General features: G+C 41.6%; 1 protein-coding gene across 1 annotated transcript in view; it reads left to right on the forward strand.

The window, feature by feature from the left end:
* The window catches only part of ATP6V0E1 (ATPase H+ transporting V0 subunit e1), a 32,187-nt gene extending 19,707 nt beyond the window's left edge, over nucleotides 1-12,480 (forward strand). The window contains exons 3-4 of the mRNA XM_069484186.1: nucleotides 3,801-3,930; nucleotides 11,994-12,480. Coding sequence (XP_069340287.1) covers nucleotides 3,801-3,894 — 94 coding nt within the window. The 3' untranslated portion in view covers nucleotides 3,895-3,930; nucleotides 11,994-12,480. The remainder of the gene's footprint in view (nucleotides 1-3,800; nucleotides 3,931-11,993) is intronic.
* The last annotated feature ends 7,995 nt before the right edge of the window (nucleotides 12,481-20,475 follow it).

Below are 20,475 nucleotides of genomic sequence, written 5' to 3' on the forward strand. Positions count from 1 at the left end.
TCTGCCTCCTTTTTTATAGTGTCAAATGGATGTTAAACCTCAAAAGTCTTGGTATTGTGTTTGTGTTTAATACCCAGGTTCTAAGAACAGATCAGAGAATCTCATCTGAATTAACTTTTTGTTTATGAAGTGAGTCAGCTTGAGCTATCTGTTTTGGCCTGATTTCCTCAGGTGTCATGTTTCCTGTCACAAAACCACCTTCTGTTTCCGTAGGCACAGGCTTCTGATGTGGTGCTGGCTAATTCTCCAGCCTTCTTTTCACTGGTGATCGAATCAGCCTTTTGATCCTTTGATTGGCAGAGTTCTAAAATTGAGAGCAAGTGGAAGAAAAGAGATCCAACAAAATAAAGAGATCAATAAAATAAAAGTTGGGTTTGGCTAGTTCCCCTCTCACAGGGGAATTTAAAGTCCGGAGAGTTTAGAAGGAGCCTGCTGCAGCAATACAGCTCCTTTTCCTTAGAAAGCAATTCCCTAGATCCTGTGCCGAGGATGACAGAGTGTTACCAAATTTCATTCTCCCAGAGGAGCAGTAGTTGGAGGTTGGGCCTGTTTGTCTACCATAACCTCCCCCCCAAATGAGAGAAGTTCTAATCAGTTCATATACAGTTAACCCTCGAATGACGCAGGGGTTAGACACCCCCTCGCACCATTGGTAAGGTCAACAGTAGGTTATTTATTAGTAGTTAAGTTTTGGGGGAGGTCAAAGTTATACACAGATATTCAATTGTGCAGGGGGTGGGTGACTCTAACCCCTGCGTCATTCGAGGGTTAACTGTATATGAACTGATAAGAACTTCTCTCATTTTGGGGGGAGGTTATGGTAGACAAACAGGCCCAACCTCCAACTACTGCTGCTCTGGGAGAATGAAATTTGGTAACACTCTGCCATCCTCGGCACAGGATCTAGGGAATTGCTTTCTAAGGAAAAGGAGCTGTATTGCTGCAGCAGGCTCCTTCTAAACTCTCCGGACTTTAAATTCCCCTGTGAGAGGGGAACTAACCAAATTTTATTGATTAACACATAAGTTGTACATTATATGTATCATATGGACTGTATTCTTACAATAAAATGAGCTAGAGAAAAGAGAATGCTGCTAACAAAATCATAAAGAAGGGAAAATATATTTACTATTAAGTGGAAGTGGATCATTGTAAAGGTCTTCATCCTTATATTCACATTGACTGGGCTGAGGAGGAGGGGGAGGAAGAAGAGGGGTTGGTCTTGCTGTCTCAGGGGTGGCAGAGGCAGAAGAGGTAGTGGAGGTGGAAGGAAAGGCAGGTGTGTAAGTGGACCCCGGCATACAAGGGGACCCACGCAATTCAAACCATGCTGTTGAGGGGTCAACTGTATTTCGAATAGGGACTAAAGGCAGTAAATACTCTGCTTCCTTCTAGTCTATGCTCAAGTTTACCTCCTTCCCTGACTACCCTGTCAAAGTAGTAGCCCCTCCCCCCCAAAAACATTCTCTGTTCTCCCTGTTTATTTCCTTCATAACACTTATTTCTTGATACTATATTATGTAAGCTTTATGAGGATAGTGGCATTTCATTTTCTCCCTTATATTCTTGGGGCCTGGAACCTAGTCAGTGCTCATTAATTATTTGTTTAGTAAGTATTAGATCATTAAATATGAAATGTCTGATTTTGAATCAGAAGTTTAGTTTATTATATCTCAAACAAGCAGTACAATTAATCAAAGTACATGCCTAAACTATTGACGCAGTTTTGCAATCTTAACAGCAGCTTGCTTATGCCAGTAGCAAAGAAGCCTGGAGGGTGAGTGGCAATTTTCCACAGCTTGTTGAGAATTGAATATTTTTCCTTGCAAGAAGTGGTCCAAAGTCTGGAAGAAGTGGTGATCAGTTGGTGCAAGGTCTGGTGAATACAGTGGATGACAGAGAGTTTCCAAGTCCAGCCTCTGTAGTTTGAGCAGCACTGTTCGCACGATGTGTGGTCCAATGTTGTCTTATAAGAGGATTGACCTGTTTCTGTTGACCAATCTCAGCTGCTTAATCACAGGCATCCTCATCATTTCGTCAGTTGGTTGCAGTAGACATCTGCTGTAATGGATGGACCAGGTTTCATGAAGCTGTAGTGGCACCAGCGCTGGACCACCAAACAGACACCATTAGCTTTTTTGGATGAATATTCGGTTTTGGACTGTGTTTTGGCACTTCTTCTTTATCCAGCCATTGTACTAAAAAGCTTGAGATTGTCAAAAAGAATCCATTTTTCATCGCACATAACAATGTGGTGTAGAAATCGTTCTCCTTTATGTTGTCACAGCAAAGAAAGGCAAGCTTCCAGACGTTTTCTCTTCTGACAGTTGTTTAATTCATGCAGTGCGCATCTATCCAGCTTTTTTACCTTGCCGAATTGTTTCAAATGGTCCAGTATTGTGGGAATAGTAATGTCAAACCTTGCTGCTAATTCACATGTGGATTGAGATGGATTCGCTTCCACTAGAACTTTCAGCTCATCATTATCCACCTTGGTCTCAAGTCGCCTACGTGGCTCATTTTCAAGATTAAAATCATCAGAATGGAACTTCTCAAACCATCCATGTACAGTGTGTTTATTAGCCACATCCTTCCCAAATGCTTTGTTGATATTTTGAGCTGTCTGCACTGCATTGGTTCCACGATAGACCTCATATTTGAAAATAACACAAATTTTTTACTTATCCGTGGTTTGACAAAAGTTGCTCTAAATAAAATTTGAAAGATAATCACAAGCCACAGCATGCATTTGCAAGACTGAGGATGTACCTTCACAATAAAAATAAAACAAGAAATGTCAAAGTGAAATGTCAGAGGTATCAATGGTCAAACTTAGTACTTAAGGAAATCGGACATTTCATACTTAATAACCTAATAAAACATCGAATGGTTTGAATACAACCAGACATTTGCATACTGTCTTTCTTTTTGTGCTTTACCTTGGCCTTAGTTTGGTGATTCTTAAACTGCATTGGGCAAATGAATTACTATTATCACGTATAAAATCATTTATTTAGAACTTAGTGAGTAATATAAGAAAAATTTAAAGATAACTTTGTGCTATTTTTCACTTTTAACCCTGAAGTAAGATGTGACACCATTGTACTTCTTCAATAATTAGTCTATAATACACAGGAATACCTTGTTATTTAGATTCTGAAGTAAGCTGGGGAAGTTCAATGCCCATGTGGTTCAGTTTTACTGGGACCCAGAAGATGTTACATATTAGCTGGGATGTGAGGGCAATCAGGCTATGACGTCTGTCACTCCTTTGATCACCAGGGTTGATTCAGCTGATCTGGCTGGCTAGCATGGTGTCCCCTTCCTGCCTCACCACCCCATGTGTGTCCCTCCTGAAGCTGTGTGTTTGGTGGAAGAGGATAACCTTCCCTGATACAGGAGGATCATTCTTTGGTCAAGGGTATATGAGTAGCTGTGTTCCCCTGCTAGAACCTCAAACGTTCTCAAGATTACATGAAAACACTTTGAAGTAAAGATACCAGGAATTCAGGAAATTTTGGATACTTGGAAAGGTAATCAGGTAAGGAGAGAAAAGACAGAGACCTACTGTGATGAAGCCTCACTGTCTTATGGATATGTCTGAAGATGAAGGCAGGATATGTCCTGGGAAATGATTTTGTTTTCAGACATGCTCCCATCAATACAATGTATATTGAAGGTTTGGTCTAAATGGAATAGATGAAGTTTGCTAATGGACTTTTTCCATCCATTTGAAAATGGTCATGTTCCAACATGATTTCACCACTTTCTTGTTGTTCCTTTCCCCATCCTTCTTTTAGTTGGCTGATTGCAATTCTGGCCCAACTCAACCCTCTCTTTGGACCACAGTTGAAAAATGAAACCATCTGGTATCTGAAGTATCATTGGCCTTGAGGAAGAAGACATGCTCCACAGTGCTCAGTCTTTGAGGTGACTATATTCTTGACCTTTCACATCACTGTTGTCAATCAGTCAGCTAGAGTTTATCTTTTTCTTAGAATTTTACAGCCATTTTAACACATGGCAAGGGCAAGCAAATGTGATCTGAAGAGCAGAAATAAATTTAGAACTTAGGCCATTCACCTTACTTAAATCTTATGGATCTATTCATAAGATTATTTTAAATTCTACAGTTTGATATAGAAAATTAAGCTTGCACATACTCTTTCTGACATAGATCAGAAAAGTGACTATTTATACTTGGCATTGCAAGATCCCGCAACTTTAAGAAGTGGCAGATTTAAAATTAAGGTTTCTGAATGCTTTGGATGGAGAGAGATAGGTGCTTTTTGAATATCAGTCTTAAAATTGCAGCTTTTCTTTGGTTCTGAGGATCAGAGAGGCAAGTAGTGGTATAGTGGAAAGATTTATTCACTGGCAGAGTCAGGAAACCTGTCATTTAATTTGTTCTTCGATCTCCATTGTTTCATTAAATGGAAGTTAGTGCTAAATGCTTGATTACATTTAGCTTCAACTTTTTTGGCAAGCGTGCTGCTTAGGTGTTACAGTAAACTGCATATTGCCTCACATCAGGAGACACATGATGTCTGGCTCTCTCTCTTATTTTTAGTGACGCTAAGATCATCACTGGGTTCAGGCACTGACAGCCTGGTTCCTCCAGTTGTAAAGTTCTCCGTCAGCCTTTTATCCAGTGATTTTATCCATTGATGATCGTAGTCAGAATTAATCATTTCAGTAGAAATTGCAAAATGGTGATTTTCTAGTTCTGTCATTACTTACACATCTGATTAGTTGAAATGCTTCTGTAAGGATAAACTTTCCCTCATTAACTAGGGTTATCTTAATAACCTTGAAATATAGATGAGACAGAAATATAGGAAAAGCAGAATACAGATTTAATTCTTTTCTTTTAATTTTCAGAGTAAGATGTTGGTACCCAAGTTACTTTTGGGGTATCCAGTGAGATTTTCGTTTCTTTTAAATTGTAATTAATTACTTCCATTGTCCTTTCTATGTCCAGTCATTCTTTCTTTGATCTATGGGAGCCTGTTTAGGCTGACTTCTGTATGCTTTTGATGTTAGTTTTTGGTAGTTTTCTTACTTTCTGGCAACATCAAGATATCCTAGGCCTCTCTTGTATATTTTCTGTCCCAGACTTGGATTCAGCTCCAATTGCTTTCTAAATTTCCCGCCACAAGGATCTCTGGTTCACTAGTGAGTTCTCAAGCCCAGTTGCCTCTGGTTCTTTTCAGTGAGAATGGTATTTAAAACCAGGATCTAGGCTGGGTGTGGTGACTCACACCTGTAATCCTTGCACTCTAGGAAGCTAAGGTGGGAGACTCTGTCCCAAATAAATAAATAAATAAGTGAATAAATGTGTATATATATATAAAATATAATAATAAAAACCAGGATCTAAGTCGGGCACGGTGGCTCATGCCTGTAATCCTAGCACTCTGGGAGGCCGGGGCAGGAGGATCGCTTGAGGTCAGGAGTTCGAGACCAGCCTGAGCAAGAGCGAGACCCCTGTCTCTACTAAAAATAGAAAGAAATTAGCTGGACAACTAAAAATACATATATATATAAAAAAAAATTAGCCAGGCATGGTAGTGCATGCCTGTAGTCCCAGCTACTCGGGAGGCTGAGGCAGGAGGATCGCTTGAGCCTAGGAGTTTGAGGTTGCTGTGAGCTAGGCTGATGCCACGGCACTCTAGCCCGGGTAACAGAGTGAGACTCTGTCTCAAAAAAAGAAAAAAAAAAAAAAGTAACATTGGTATAACTAATAGCTGTAAGTTTATCAAATACAGTTTAAAATTTATTTGCTGCTTTATATATCCTTAGAACAAATAAAGAACAAAATGCTATTTTCTGGGGTTACTTAAATTTTATATACAGTATATATGGTATGTCACCAATTTGATATACAGTTTAAGTTGTTTTGTGTTCGATTTACAGTATTTTTAAATTTGTTGCTTTTTAAAATATATAAAACATATTTCCAGAGTCAAATTATAAATAAGATATACACAGAGAAGTTCATCCTTCCAGTGTTTGATTTTACAAAGATTAGGCAAATACATATATTCATTCATGTATATAGAGACACATACACACACACAAACACATATCCCCCTACACACATGCTACTGTTACAGAGAAGATATCAACTACATGTATTATTCTGTACCTACGTTTTATTCACTGAATAATATATGCTAGAGATTGCTGTATTATCTGTTTATGGATATTTTCCTCATCTCTTTTTATAGCCATTTGTATCCTTTTGGGTTGTTGCCAATCTTTTGCTATTATTTGTAATGCCAACCTGGGCATAAGACATTTTCTGTTTTTGCCAGTGACCTTTGGGGTGGATGCCTTAAAAACGGAGCCTCTGGGTTAAAGGCATATATGGTTTTTCTAGGTAATGATACATTCCCTTTCATAGGGATTGTACCATTTTTGCATTCCCACCAACAATATATAAGAGCACCTGTTTCTCCACAGCCTGGATTTTGCCAGTCTGATAGGTAGAGTCAAGCCTTTCTTTTCCTTAGAGTTTTGTCTTTATGCAGAGAGTTTTGTTGTTGTTGTTGTTGTTTTCTGTTTGTTTGTTTTTAAGTATTTTTATTTTTTTAGGGATTAGGGTATCACTGTGTTGCTCAGGCTGGTCTCAAACTTTTGTTCTCAAGCAATCCTCTTGCTGGGATTATGGGCATGAGCCACCACACCCAGCTTCCTGAAAGGGGTTTGGATTTCCCTTTTATATAGTTTTTTTTTTTTTTTTTTTTTGAGACAGAGTCTCACTCTGTCATCCCAGGTAGAGTGCAGTGACGTCATTATAACTCACTGCAAGCTCAAACCCCTAGGCTCAAGTGATCCGCAGCCTCCCAAGTAGCTGGGACTACAGGTGCACACCATGACCCCCAACTAATTTTTTCTATTTTTGGTAGAGTTGGTGTCTTGCTCTTGCTTAGACTGTTTTTAAACTCCTGACCTCAAGCAATCTTCCCTTGGCCTCCCAGAGTGGTAGGATTACAGGAGTGAGCCACTGCGCCCAGACCCTTTTTATATAGATTTTTTATTTGACTTATAAGGTATCATTTTTATACCTACCTTTTTCATCAAGTTCTCCTTTCTTTTATGGCATGCTCTGGATGTGCTAAGAGGGTTCTCCTGTTTTCTTTTTATTGAGATAGAGTCTCACTGTGTTGCCCAGACTAGAGTGCTGTGGCATCAGCCTAGCTCACAGCAACCTCAAACTCCTGGGCTCAAGTGATCTTCTACCTCATCCTCTCGAGTTGCTGGGACTACAGGCATGTGCCACCATGCCCAGCTAATATTTTCTGTTTTTATAGAGATGGGGTGGCCTGGGGGGGGAGGGGGGGGTCTCTCTCTTGCTCAGGCTGGTCTTGAACTCCTGACCTCAAGGTATCCTCCTGCCTCAGCCTCCCAGGGTGCTAGGCTTACAGGTGTGAGCTATTGTGCCTGGCCAGGTTTTCCTGTTTTCTACCTTTCAACTATAGTGAGTGTTAGTTAAGGCTGTCAATTGGGGTTTAAAGCTGAGAACTTCAGACCTGAATTGGATCTAGTTTCAGCATTGCTTTTCACTTAACTTCTCTGAGTTTCACTTCCTTCCCTTATAATAAGAGAATTGGGCCCTTTGATGCTGAATAATACTGAGCAGGTGGACCTGAAGAGGTTTCATCTGCCCGTTCTTACCAGTCTTGTATCTCTGTTAACTAGATTGACTAATATTTACACTCTGGTCCACAGCACAAACTTGGGCTGCTTCAAACCTTTATATTAAAGGTACTTCCTTTATAAGCCAGATGCCAGGAAGTAGGAGCACACAGTCAGGCAATCCTTAATTATGGACATCATGTCCTATTCTGCATTTAACAGAATTACAGTAGTAAGACTGTACTTACCCTAAGACTTACCCTAAGACTTTGGAGTTAGCATGTCAAGAAGTCTAATCTCTGCCTAGCATTAGATCAAACAGAACTCTTAAGACAGGAAGACCTCACTTTTCTTGGTGGTAAAATTTAAATATTGAGCTCTATTTACCTTTTGAACTTGGCACTTTTACACAATGGTGAGATCATAAAGGAGCACAGAAACCATATTTGGGCCCATCCTCCCCTGATAAGGAAAAATGTTTGATTTTGTACATGATTTCTTTATAAGAGGCCAAATTTGAAGAGTAGATATAGGCCAAACAATGGTGTGCAGTAGAGAAAAATGAGGACCAGTCATGAAAGCTTTAGAATGATTTTATACAAATGAAATCGGATCGATCTGAACAACACTCTGTTAAACATGTAGCTGATCTTTTGCTGCTTTAATCACTGTAATTGTCATGATTTTCCTTCCTGTATTGAAGAACTGAACCACAGTTACTGATGAGAGGCTGAGTTATAGCACATTATGTTTATTGGCTGGAATTTTGTCCAGTGAGAATGGTGCTCACTCCGTCTCTACCCTGCCAGCCTCATCTGCTTCTGCTAGATTCCTCAGTGTGACTTCATAAGATGTATGTGGAACTATTGCATAGAGGTTGCTATTTTTGTTGCTGTTCACTTTCCTACAGCTTGGGGCTGTGATGCTAGTATGGAATCTCCTTGGACTAGATTTGGCTTCAGACCCAGTGTCCTGGAAGTCAGTTGGTTTATCATACCATTGTTATATGGGAGATGAGCTTACATGGTTTACTATAATCTGAAAGATTATGGAATTTCTATTTTATTATAAAGAAATTCATTTTATTATGAAGTCTGAGACAGAAAAGAAATAGAGGATATTGGTAATTAGGCCTCTGCCCTGTGGGAGCTGTTTTTCTATGCATTCCAAAAATATTTGTGTGCTCAAGGGGTGTATAGTAACCAAGTGGGGATTTCAAAGAAGACTGTGAGCTCCAAAGGGGTTTGTGAGCTGTTGGGAGGTTGAAATTAACCCATGCTTGGGAAAGGTTAAACAGTGCAAGGCGTTTTGTGGTTAGAAGACAGTCTGTCTTTCACTCTGACCACTCCAGCTGGATATTCTGCTACCATTTCAGACTCAGCCATATCTCCATTTCGGGTCCCATATCACAGTTTTCCCTGTCACTTAGGGTCAGAACCTATCCCGTCACTGCTTTCTCTTCTCCCTTAAATCTAGTTGCTCTTGTTATGTCTCTTGTGTCCCCCCTTCCTTTGCATTCCTCCTTCAGGCTCCTCCTTCAAGTACCCTGGTTTCTGACACCTGCTTGCCCCAGAGCTTTCAGTAGTTCTTTATGCGCTACAGCAGGGTTCGTTGTTTTTTTTTTTTTTTTAACCTGAGTTCCCTGATTTTAATGGGTACGTGCCCCTTGAAGTGCGATATGAAATGTTGTAAGCACACAGCTTTTGTAAGGGTCACCAAAGATCCCATGAGCCACAAAAGACAGGAATGACTAATCTGCAGGTCACGTGCAGCTCTCTAACTTGGCCGTCAAGGCCTTGCCGGTCTACCCTCAAACCACCTTTGCAGCCTTTCTTCTCACTACTTTCCTCTGTGACTCCAGCCCTACTATTAGGTCATGTTCTTGACCTAATGAGCTTTACGTAGCTTTTCCTGCCTTTCACTACGGTACTGTAGTCATTAATTTAGAAAGCAGATTAGCAAACACTGTCCTGTGAACATTCCTTCTGCTTTCTTGTGTCAGCTCAGCCCTTCTCTCTTAATTCTTCCTGATGCTTTCTCTTTCTGTGTCCAGCTCCCAGGACCTTGCACTTCCTTTCCTGGTCACTTTGTTTCAAAAATGGTTTCTTCCATTCCCAAATGTATTTAGCCCTCCAGTTCTTGCCACTCATTTGGTACATTGCCTTGAATTGTTAAATAAAGAAACCTTTAGTTTGCTTAACTTCTGCTTGTATATAGCCTTTCACATCATAGTAAAGAGGAAGTATTTTACAAATTTATCTTAGATGAAAGAATTAAGATAAACATATACAGGTCCTTTAAGAAATACATTCACTTACCCTTCCCTGAACAGATTTCTTAGTTCTGGCCTTAATAATTTTATGTTATCTTCATTCTCAGTTTTAACCTTAGGGATGCCTTTATTGATCGAGTTCACCAGCCTCACCCCTAAATAGCTATTTCATATCAGAGATGGGTAGAACATGTGCTTCGTTAATTTACTCCAAAATCAAACCACAAGACTGTGCTATTTGGGATATAAGGCTCATTCACATTTATTTTAAACTGATATCATTGAGCTTGAGTGAAAATTATCCCCTGTTTGTGAGTGGTTTTTTGAAAGTGAAGGCCTGTTTTTCCCTTTTTTCTTTGTCAAAAAAGGCCTAAATGATGAGAAAGTCTAATCAGTATGCTTTTCATAGAAAATTAACACACAAAGCATATGTATTTACTACTTTAGTGTTCTCAGGTAAAATTTATAATCTGCCTGGAACTGAGGTTTGTACAGAGCGGCTGGCCTGCTGGCCTGCCTAAAAAGAAAAACAGAAAATGATCATTAGATTAAGTTAAAGATTTTATAAGGCTTTCAGACCACAAGAAACAAGTAGCTCTGATAATTGCCACTGCTTGGCCTGATGTTATTTTTCTAGTACATTGTAAAAACAGTCTTTTAATTCTATTTTGGTTTTTTTTGTTTATTTATTGTCTGTTTGTTTTGAGATGGAGTCTTGCTCTCATAGCTCACTGGAACCTCAAACTCCTGGGCTCATGTGATCCCTTTGCCTCAGCCTCCCTTGTAGCTGGGACTACAGGCGCACGCCACCACACCCCGCTGATTTGTCTATTTTTTGTAGAGATAGGGTTTCGCTCTTGCTTCAGCTGGTCTCCATCTCCTGGCCTCAAGCAGTCCTCCCACCTTGGACTCCAAAGTGCGAGGATTATAGGCGTGAGCCATCTCGCCCAGCCTTAATTCCATTTGAGTTGAATGTATTTTGTTTACAGTGTCCAGCCTTTGTGGGCCTCCAGCAGTCTGGTGCTTTCCACCATTAGGGTAGTTGGACTGCCCCAGCTTATACCAGCAAGACTGAGCAGCCGCAGACTCTTGTCCACTTCTGGGTACTCTTGGATGACCACAGGCCTAGGAAACCCGTAGTTTTACCACTGTGGCTTCTCCTGGTTGTGCCCACTGATTTGGAAAACCTACAGGGTCCGTCAGATCTCTCTGCCTCTGACAGACCTTCAGTCTTGTCAGACCTGTCTGCCACAAACCATGTTTCCTCTGAGTTTAACAAGCACCCTGCCCCCCATACCTCACCTGCCCAAATCCTCATCAGTTTTCACACTTAGGCAAATTGTATGTCATAACCAGATCGATTTCTTAGCAGCCAGCTCAAGCCTTGTGTGGAAATTACCTTTGAATGAAACTGTTTATCCAATTTTATTTCTTCTTTATTTCCTCTTTTTTATTTCAAAAGTAGCATATGTGGTTTTATGTGGATGTTATAAGCTTTATATAAAGGAATTTATATGACCACTATTAGCAATTTAATGTGTGAAGATACCTATTTTAAATATTTTCTAGCTTTGCAAGGATGGTGTTGAGCTTTCAACTACTAGAAAAAGAAATTGTCATTTGTTGCCTGCACTTGTGTAGCAAGTATGGGGAGCAAACTGGGAGGCAGCCTGCTTTTCGGGGGTCTGATGCTAGAAAGAACACACTGTGCCAATGGTCACCTCGCTCCGTTGCCAAAAGAGGGGAAGTGGAGATACATACTCCTAAAACCGAAGTGAGCGTGTTAGATTCCAGCACTGTCAGTCTTAGTCATCCTCACTCTTCCTCCCTTTCTATAACAAGGTCAAACCGTTCGTTACTTGTGCTCTCGATTCAGCAATGTCCTTGGTTTTTCGACCTGTTGCCACTGCCCCACAAAATCTGTCCAGACTTGCACGTTGATGAGCCTACTTTTCATTCACGTATTTACTGAGCACCTACATGTTTTAAAGTATTGGCCTGAGTAACTTTCTGGATGTTAACTTTTTGCCCTACTGAGGAAGATGTGAGGACCAGTTACTAGGATGGTTTTGTTTTGCAGGTTACGAAAAGAGAATTCCTTCTAGAAGCAAAATCACCTCCAAACCCAGACCATTTTCTTTGACTTGCCTATTTTGGGCATCAACTGCCTTAATACACACACCACATTTGAATATCTTATTCTACAATGCAGTATTTTTTTCCTTCACTTTTTTACACTTTAATGAATTATGTGCCTACTTAACCTGAAGGCTGCTGACTCTACGAAATGTTTCTGCACTCTCCTGAGACAGAAGACACTCTTCTGAGAAATACGTTACTCTTTCCTTGGAATCTGCAGATTTGAAGATGGCTTCCACCTTCTCACAACATTGGAATCAGCAAAGTGTTTAAAAACTGCTGCAAGACAAGACTCCAGTGGGGCAGTCTGTCCATGGGCGAGCATGTTCAGAGCGAAGATCTGTCCCAACAGAATTACACCAAACTATTTTCAGGATAAATTTCTTATTTCTGCCATCTTTTGGAATAAATTATTTTTCTGCTTTCTATGGAAATCTGGATTCAGTGTTTGTGAAGCTTACTTTTATAAGCTTTTCTGTCCATAGATAATGTCTTTTTAAAACATGATTTTGTACAAGTCTAAACTTAGGTTGGATATATAAAGGCTACCGTGTAGTTTGAGATATCCAGAGACTGGTAAGTATTTTGCTTAATCATTCAGTAACCATTTGAGTGCCTACTGTAGCCAGAGCACTAGTGGGATCAAAGATGTGTACATTGGGTTCCCTGCAAGTTAAAGAGCCTATGTGCTATTTAGAGAGATAAGGTCAGTATACATAGAACTATAATATTAGGCCATGTTTGATCATTTTCTTTTGGTTACGCTGGTGAACCGGTCGAGGGTAACTGCTGGCCACAGGGACAAGGCAGTCAATGCTGAGGTGGAACCATCACAAAGAAGTCTGGAGTGATTAAAAAGCTTGGGGCAGGGGACAGTAATTTTAGGCAGCTCAATACACTAATTTGGGGGCTTTATTTGTTTTAAGAAATTAAAAATTAAGACGGACCTACACTTTCACCAGCTCATGGCTTTTTGAAAGCCAGCCAAGAATGGATTTCCTGTTTTGCAGTTTGTACTTTCTATTCCTCCCAAACCATCTGAACTCATTACTTTGCTATTCTTAAGACCAAAGTGAGTTTCAAGTTGAAGTGACTCTCCTGCTTTCATTTCTTTTCTTTCCATTCTTTACTTTCATTTTGAACTTAAAGTTGTTGTGAGAGTTAGGCAACTCTATACTTTACCTTTCCAGCAAAAGGACCTCTTTAGTTAATTTCCAGGAATCTGTAAAACACTGAAGATTTAAAGCTGAAGGGGCCATGGTGATAAAGGCTAACCCCATCATTGTATATGTAAGGAGTCTGAGCCCATACTGGGAGACTGACTGGTCCAGTTCAGTGCAGCTGGTCAGAGGCAGACTGGGAAGTAGGATCTATATTTTCTAATTTGGCTGAGCACAGTGGCTCACGCCTGTAATCCTAGGACTCTGGGAGTCCTAGGTGGGAGCATCCCTTGAACTTAGGAGTTCAAGACCAGCCTGAGCAAGAGCAAGACCTCCGTCTCTACTAAAAATAGAAAAAATTAGCTAGGTGCAGTGGCGAGCGCCTGTAGTCCCAGCTACTCAGGAGGCTGAGGCAGGAGGATCGCCTGAGCCCAGGAATTTGAGGTTGCTGTGAGCTAGGCTGACGCCAAGGCACTCTAGCCTGGGCAACAGAGCTAGACTTTGTCTCCAAAAAAAAAATATATATATATATATGTATATATATATATATATTTTTTTTTTTTTTTCTAATTTTCACTCTAGAGCAGTTTTCACTGGCCACCCTGCCTCTCTCAGAGTTGTACTGGCCCGGAGCCAACTCTGGCTCTGGTGGGAGCTGCCATTACAGATGACCAGGCTGTCTCCCACCAGAACAACCTATGTGACCCTTAATCGATATTTGTCTTCTAAGAAAGCAATGCTGGTGGTTCCTGTGGGTACATAAAAGGAAGCCACAGTCTTTGAGCCTTGAGTGCTTGAGGAAGTCTGACACTAGTGCAGCTGTGTTCCTGGATTCTTCAAGCTTTGTGGCCTGTTATCACTGGGGGTCAGTCTAAAACCTTCCCGACTGCCACCCTAGACTGCTTTCCAGCAGACTACAATGTTTTCGAAGCAGTGTTTTCCAAGGCTGAGCCTCCTGGTGACCTTAATGCAGCAGCACATCCCTTGAGCGTGGGCTTTTGCCTGTCTTGACTTCAGCATACACATTAGCTGATAGAGTGCCTACGTCAGCCCTTGGCTGTGGCGTTCCTTGCAGTAGAGATGGTGGGTAGCCTTGGGGGCGCCTCTCATCAATGATGATGATGATTTGGCACATTTCCAATTTAATGGCACAGTTGAGGGCAGAGGTCATGACTTGGCTGATCCGAGTCCATGAGTTCTGCCTTATTCTACCGTTTTGTAGTTAACCCATTTTTATACTTCCCCTTGTTCTAAATGAATTAAATGAGACATTGGGAAGTAAGCCGGATTGCATTGCTTATTGGTTTGCTCTTGGGCTTGCTTGCTGGTCGGTGGGAGTCGGTTCCTGCAGACATAAGTAAGGAAGATTCATGTGCTGACTGTGCTGATAACAGTGGGAGACACAGGAGACAAGCACAGAAGGGTCTGGCGCTGTACCAGCGAGGTTTTGAACATCCTCCAGTAGAGAACATCGTGCTCACTCAGCCTGCCAGGGAAGTGAAAGGCCCTAATGAGGCAGCAGCTCAGGCCTGAACTTACAGGCTTCTCACTAGACCTGACTGTTACTTACTCCTAATAAGGCCATAGTGGCCTGGGCATAAAGCAGCAGACCACCTCTGCCTGTGAACAGGAAAGGAGCTCATTTCCTAACCAAAGTGGATGTCAAAGACCACCCCCCCCAAAAGATTGATTGCAAGCTCCTAACGGCCAGGTACGGTGACTGCCACCACTTAGCTACATTGCTATTGTCAAAATGAAGGGATGACAAAATCACCTCAGATTTTGTGAGAGCAAAGTTCCTTCACCTAGGAAGTCACTTTACCCTTGAGCCCCAGTTTTCTCATTTATGAAATTCTTGAGAAGATGAAGTGCCATTAGTGTATAAACTCAAGTATATGTTCTCTCCTCACCTCACTGTTAATAATGGAACCGTTTTGTTACGACGTGACCCAGAGGCTGAGATAGATGTCTGTGCGTCCTATTTTCTCTCACAGTTCCCTTGCTCCGGTGTATGCTGGCGCCCAGATTGGAAGAAGCTCCGTCTAGGCCTTTGAAAGGATACCGAAAATGTTCCTCTGTTTCAGAGCCTTTCCTGAGATGATCATTGGACTGACTAGGAGAAATCCTAGGTTTGCAGTCTTATTCCATCACTTGCTAGCTATGTAACTTCGGGCAAATCATTTAATCTCTGAGCCTCAGTATTTTCATCTATATAATGGGGATAATACCCTTTCTGTGATATTAATATTACGCAAGATTGTTACAAAATAGGATGGTGGTGAAGTTGATTTGTAAACACAATAATACACAAAGGGTATTTTCCAAAGAAATGACCAAATCCCCAGGCACACTGACAGTACTTTTCTATAAAGATAAGACCCAGAGAGGGACAGCCATGTGACTTTTTTTTTTTTTTTTTTTTTTTTAGCGTTAAGATTAGCAGGGCACTTTTTTTTTTTTTTTGTACTTTTGGTTACCCTTTTGATTAATCATTTGTATAATACTTGGGAGAAGGGGTTTACAGAAAAATAAAAAGCAACCACTCAGGGCCCCCCAGGCCTGAGCTCCATAGCATAAATGGCTAGAGCATTAACAAAATTTAAATTATATTTTAAAATATATGTCTAGGCATTGTAGCATGGTTTTACCACTCTATCCTTTATGCAAAAGCCCTCTTTTGGTTGGAAGAACATTGTATTTAAAATGGAGATGGAGGCCAGGCGCAGTGGCTCGTGCCTGTAATCCTAGTACTCTGGGAGGCTTAGGTGGGAGGATCATTTGAGGTCAGGAGTTCGAGACCAGCCTGAGCAAGAGCCAGACCCCTTTTCTACTAAAAAAATATAGAAAGAAATTAGCTGGACAACTAAAAATATATATAGAAAAAATTAGCCAGGCATGGTGGCAATTGCCTGTAGTCCCAGCTACTCGGGAGGCTGAGGAAGAAGGATCACTTGAGGTTGAGGTTGCTGTGAGCTAGGCTGATGCCTTGGCTCTCTAGCCTGGGCAGCAGAGCAAGAGTCTGTCTCAAAAATAAATAAATAAAAATTAAAAAACAAATAAATAAAATGGAGACGGAGACTAAAGCAAAAGTCATGTGTTACTTTTCCTCCAGCTCCTTTATTTCAGCTTTGACTGTTTGAAATTAGTTGTAGAAAATCCATAATTTTCAAAGGAAAAAAGCACAATGTAAAATATGATTGTAAAAGATATTTATCACAGTGCAATTAATTGGAAACTTTAATGCCCAACATAAGGAGATGCTTAAATAAGTCATGCTGCTGCATACAAATGAAGTAATATCAAATAATTTTCTTTCAAACCATATGCCTATAAAAGAGATCAAAAAGGCAGACAACAAAACTGCCACCACTGCCTTCCTCTGGATGATAATTACAAATGATCTTAATTTTCCTTTTTCTTTTCAGCATTTTCTCTTGTGAAAATGTAATAGTTTAGTAAAAAGAAACAGAAGTTACTTTAATAACAAAGAATAATAGAATATTAAGAGAAAAAAAATTTTAGGCTTCTGTACAGAGAAAAAAACCTGATAGACCAAGATGTTGAAAGTGATTATTTCTTCTACAATTTTGTATATTTTCTGAGTTTCCACAAAGAGCATGTATTACTTTTTTTTTTTTTTGAGACAGAGTCTCACTCTGTTGCCCAGGCTAGAGTGCCGTGGCATCAGCCTAGCTCACAGCAACCTCAAACTCCTGGGCTCAAGCAATCCTACTGCCTCCGCCTCCCGAGTAGCTGGGACTACAGGTAATTGCCACCATGCCCAGCTAATTTTTTCTATATATATTTTTAGTTGTCCAGCTAATTTCTTTCTATATTTTTTTAGTAGAGAAGGGGTCTTGCTCTTGCTCAGGCTGGTCTCGAACTCCTGAGCTCAAACGATCCACCCGCCTCGGCCTCCCAGAGTGCTAGGATTACAGGTGTGAGCCACCACGCCCGGCTGCATGTGTTACTTTTTTAATCAGAAAAAATAAGGTATATTTTTATGCGGGGGACCATTGTCACAATAGTGTTAGTACTTCCAACATTATATAACACACATCCTTTTTCTTCCTCCAAGTAATTCAGGGTCAGGGGAAATGAAATCAGCTGTTTATTGAAACACTGAAGCTATTCTGAATCAATGCATGTCACCGAGTTCACACAGAAATTATGATTAACTGCTTGCATTGTGCAGGATGCAGTGCAGATCATTCAGTTTGTAAAACTATAGCGTCCTTTTGTACAGGTGCTCACAGTGACAAGCGTGGGGAAATCAAAAGGGGGTGCTGATTTTGATTCTGCCCACATAGAAAAGTGGAAGCCTGGGGTATTAATGTTTCGGGGCCCCGCATGGGTTAGAAAAAGCCCCACTGTTCTACTCCCAGCTGCTCCAAGCAGGCCTTTCATTCAGGCTGTGGCACTGCTTCTGTTAGAACCCCAGCCCTGTGAAATGTATTGGCTCTGTTTTCCCAACTCCCACTTCCCCCCTAAGCCAATTCCAGAACAGGGGTGTATTCTAGTAGCTGAGGATGCTCAGCAGCTAATGCTGCCACCCCCATGAATTCAGTCAGGATTCTATTTCACTTTCTGTCAGGATTTTGACATGGTTTCCATAGTTTCTTTACACTGTCCACAGCGTGCTACTACTGTGGGTTGCCACCTCAAAACGGAACAAGCAGAGCAGATGTCTTGTACAAGTAAGCCTGTATTTGAGGAAGCATGAGTTAAGAAGCCAAGTGTGACTCTTTCCAAGCTGCAGTGCTTTTCAACAACAAGGTGAAAAGGTATTTCAGCCAGGTTCCACAGGTATTTTCAGCTCCTGTTCTTTGTCCTGTTGTTAGCTGCTTGAAACAATGGTAAGCAGAATGATTCAGCCCAGATCTGGGGAGCTTAGGGTTTAGGGGGGAAGACAAACAAACAGTAATGATGAAGGGTTATTTATGCTATACCAGTGCTTCTCAAATGTTAACGTACGGATTGCCCGGGGATAGTGTTATAAAAGAGATTCTTGTTCAACCAGGGTGGCAACCATGATTTTGCATTCTTAACAAGCTCCCAGGTGCTGCTGGTGCTACTGGTGCTCCTGGTGGGTGGACCCCACTGTAGCAAGATGCTGTCTTAGGGAAGTACAGGTTGTTAGGTAAGAGCACTAGAAACACTAAACTAATGGTGGGAGGAAGGGTTCTTGAAGAAAATGACCTTTAAGGGCAAACCCAAAGGATGTGTATGAGCTTAGCAAAGAGGAATGGTTGAGGTTTCTCAGGTAGACCAGTGATGGAGTCGTTGCAGAAGTCCAGGAGAGGTGAATGCCCTGGATTGTGATAATAGAAATGAAGTCAGAGGAGTAGCTCCATTTGGGCCATGTTTATTGACTCATACAGATAAACATCAGTGAGTGTTTGCATGGGGCTGGGGTGAGGGACAGGGAGGAGTTGAGGATCACACTTAGGTTCCTGGCTGGGTGGGGAAGGGGGCTTTTCACCGAGATGAAAGTGGGGACACAGTGGAGTCCAGGTGTGGATAATTAGAGTTCGCAGGTCCCTAAGGTATCCACATGGAGATACCCACTGGGCAATTGTTACATGGCTCTGGAGATTAAGAAGGACCAGGCTGGAGGTAGAAATATGGGGCCCCAACACAGAGACGACAGCAGCTGTGGGTGTGGATGGGGGGCGAGGAAGGGTGTGTAGAATGAGAAGAGACGTGGTCTAGGTTGGAGACCTGAGGAGCACCCACCTTGAGGGATGGGCAGAGGAGGAGGAGGGGTCTGCAAGGGAGAGCTGTTGTAAATGCCTTGGCTTGGCTATCTGTCGGCACCCCCCGCCCCAGCTAAGAATTTTTACATGCATTACCTTAGGGAGAAAGTGGGACACACATTATTCTTCTGTTACAGTTGGAAAAACAGATCAACACTGCATCAAACCCCAGTCGCGCCAGCAGTTTTGCTGCCCTTCACCTGTGGTTACGGGGCCTCAACTGGCCCTTCCTCACTCCGCCCCCCGCCCCCCAGCTGCACATTTCTGAGATCTCAGGGGCCTCTCAGCTATTTTTTTTTTTTTCATTGTTGTCGGTCATGTGTCTAATAATAACAACTAACACTTACATGGCAGTTCTATATGCAGACATCGTTCTAAGTATACTTTTTTTTTTTTGAGATAGGGTATCGCCATGTTGCCTAGGCTGGTCTCAAACTGGGCTCAAGCGATCCTCCCACCTCAGCCTTCCAAGTAGCTGGGATTACCAGCACAACACTGCACCTGACTCGGCCTGCTCGCTTGTTCGAAATACTTCAGATATGTTAATTTGTTTAAGCCTCACAACCACCCTACTAGGTAAATACTGTTATCTCCATTCTGCAAAAGAAGAAACTGAGGCACATAGGCCGGGCGCGGTGGCTCACGCCTGTAATCCTAGCACTCTGGGAGGCCGAGGCGGGTGGATCGCTCAAGGTCAGGAGTTCGAGACCAGCCTGAGCAAGAGCGAGACCCCGTCTCTACTAAAAATAGAAAGAAATTATATGGACAACTAAAAATATATATATAGAAAAATTAGCCGGGCATAGTGGCGCATGCCTGTAGTCCCAGCTACTCGGGAGGCTGAGGCAGGAGGATCGCTTGAGCCCAGGAGTTTGAGGTTGCTGTGAGCTAGGCTGACGCCACGGCACTCTCTCCAGCCTGGGCAACAAAGTGAGACTCTGTCTCAAAAAAAAAAAACAAAAAAAAAGAAACTGAGGCACATAGAATAGTAAAATAACTGATTAATTAAAATCAGGTTACGTTAGGCTACCTTTTTTGTGTAAGGATTAAAATGGAGGGAATGTCATTATGCTGATTGAACATTTAAACTGGCCTATTTAGGAAATTGGCTGTCTCCTGATGACTTAGTTTAGGTTTGATGACTTGGGACTTTAGTTTGAGTGGCTCCGTTTTGATTTTTGGTTTTGGTCTCTTGGGGCCTAGTGCAAGAGTTTAGTCCAAAACAATGACCTTCTATAATTTTTTATTTAACACTGTTAAATAGAAGAAATGGGATTTAAACCCAGGGAAGTCTTATTTTAGAGTCCAGGGTTGATGCTGAGGTTCTATGGTTTTGAATTCCTGAGCTCAAGTGATCCTCCTGCCTCAGCCTCCCAAAGTGCTGGGATTACAGCAACACCCTTGGCCAATTCTGTGTTTCTTTTGTGACACCTCAAAGCCCTCATGCAAATAAAGGAGCCTGCCTTGATTTTCCTGAGTTACCCAAGGGAGCTGGGATTAGTTCCCG

This window comes from Eulemur rufifrons, chromosome 10 (assembly GCF_041146395.1).
Source record: "Eulemur rufifrons isolate Redbay chromosome 10, OSU_ERuf_1, whole genome shotgun sequence".
In the NCBI taxonomy this organism is placed as follows: domain Eukaryota; kingdom Metazoa; phylum Chordata; class Mammalia; order Primates; family Lemuridae; genus Eulemur; species Eulemur rufifrons.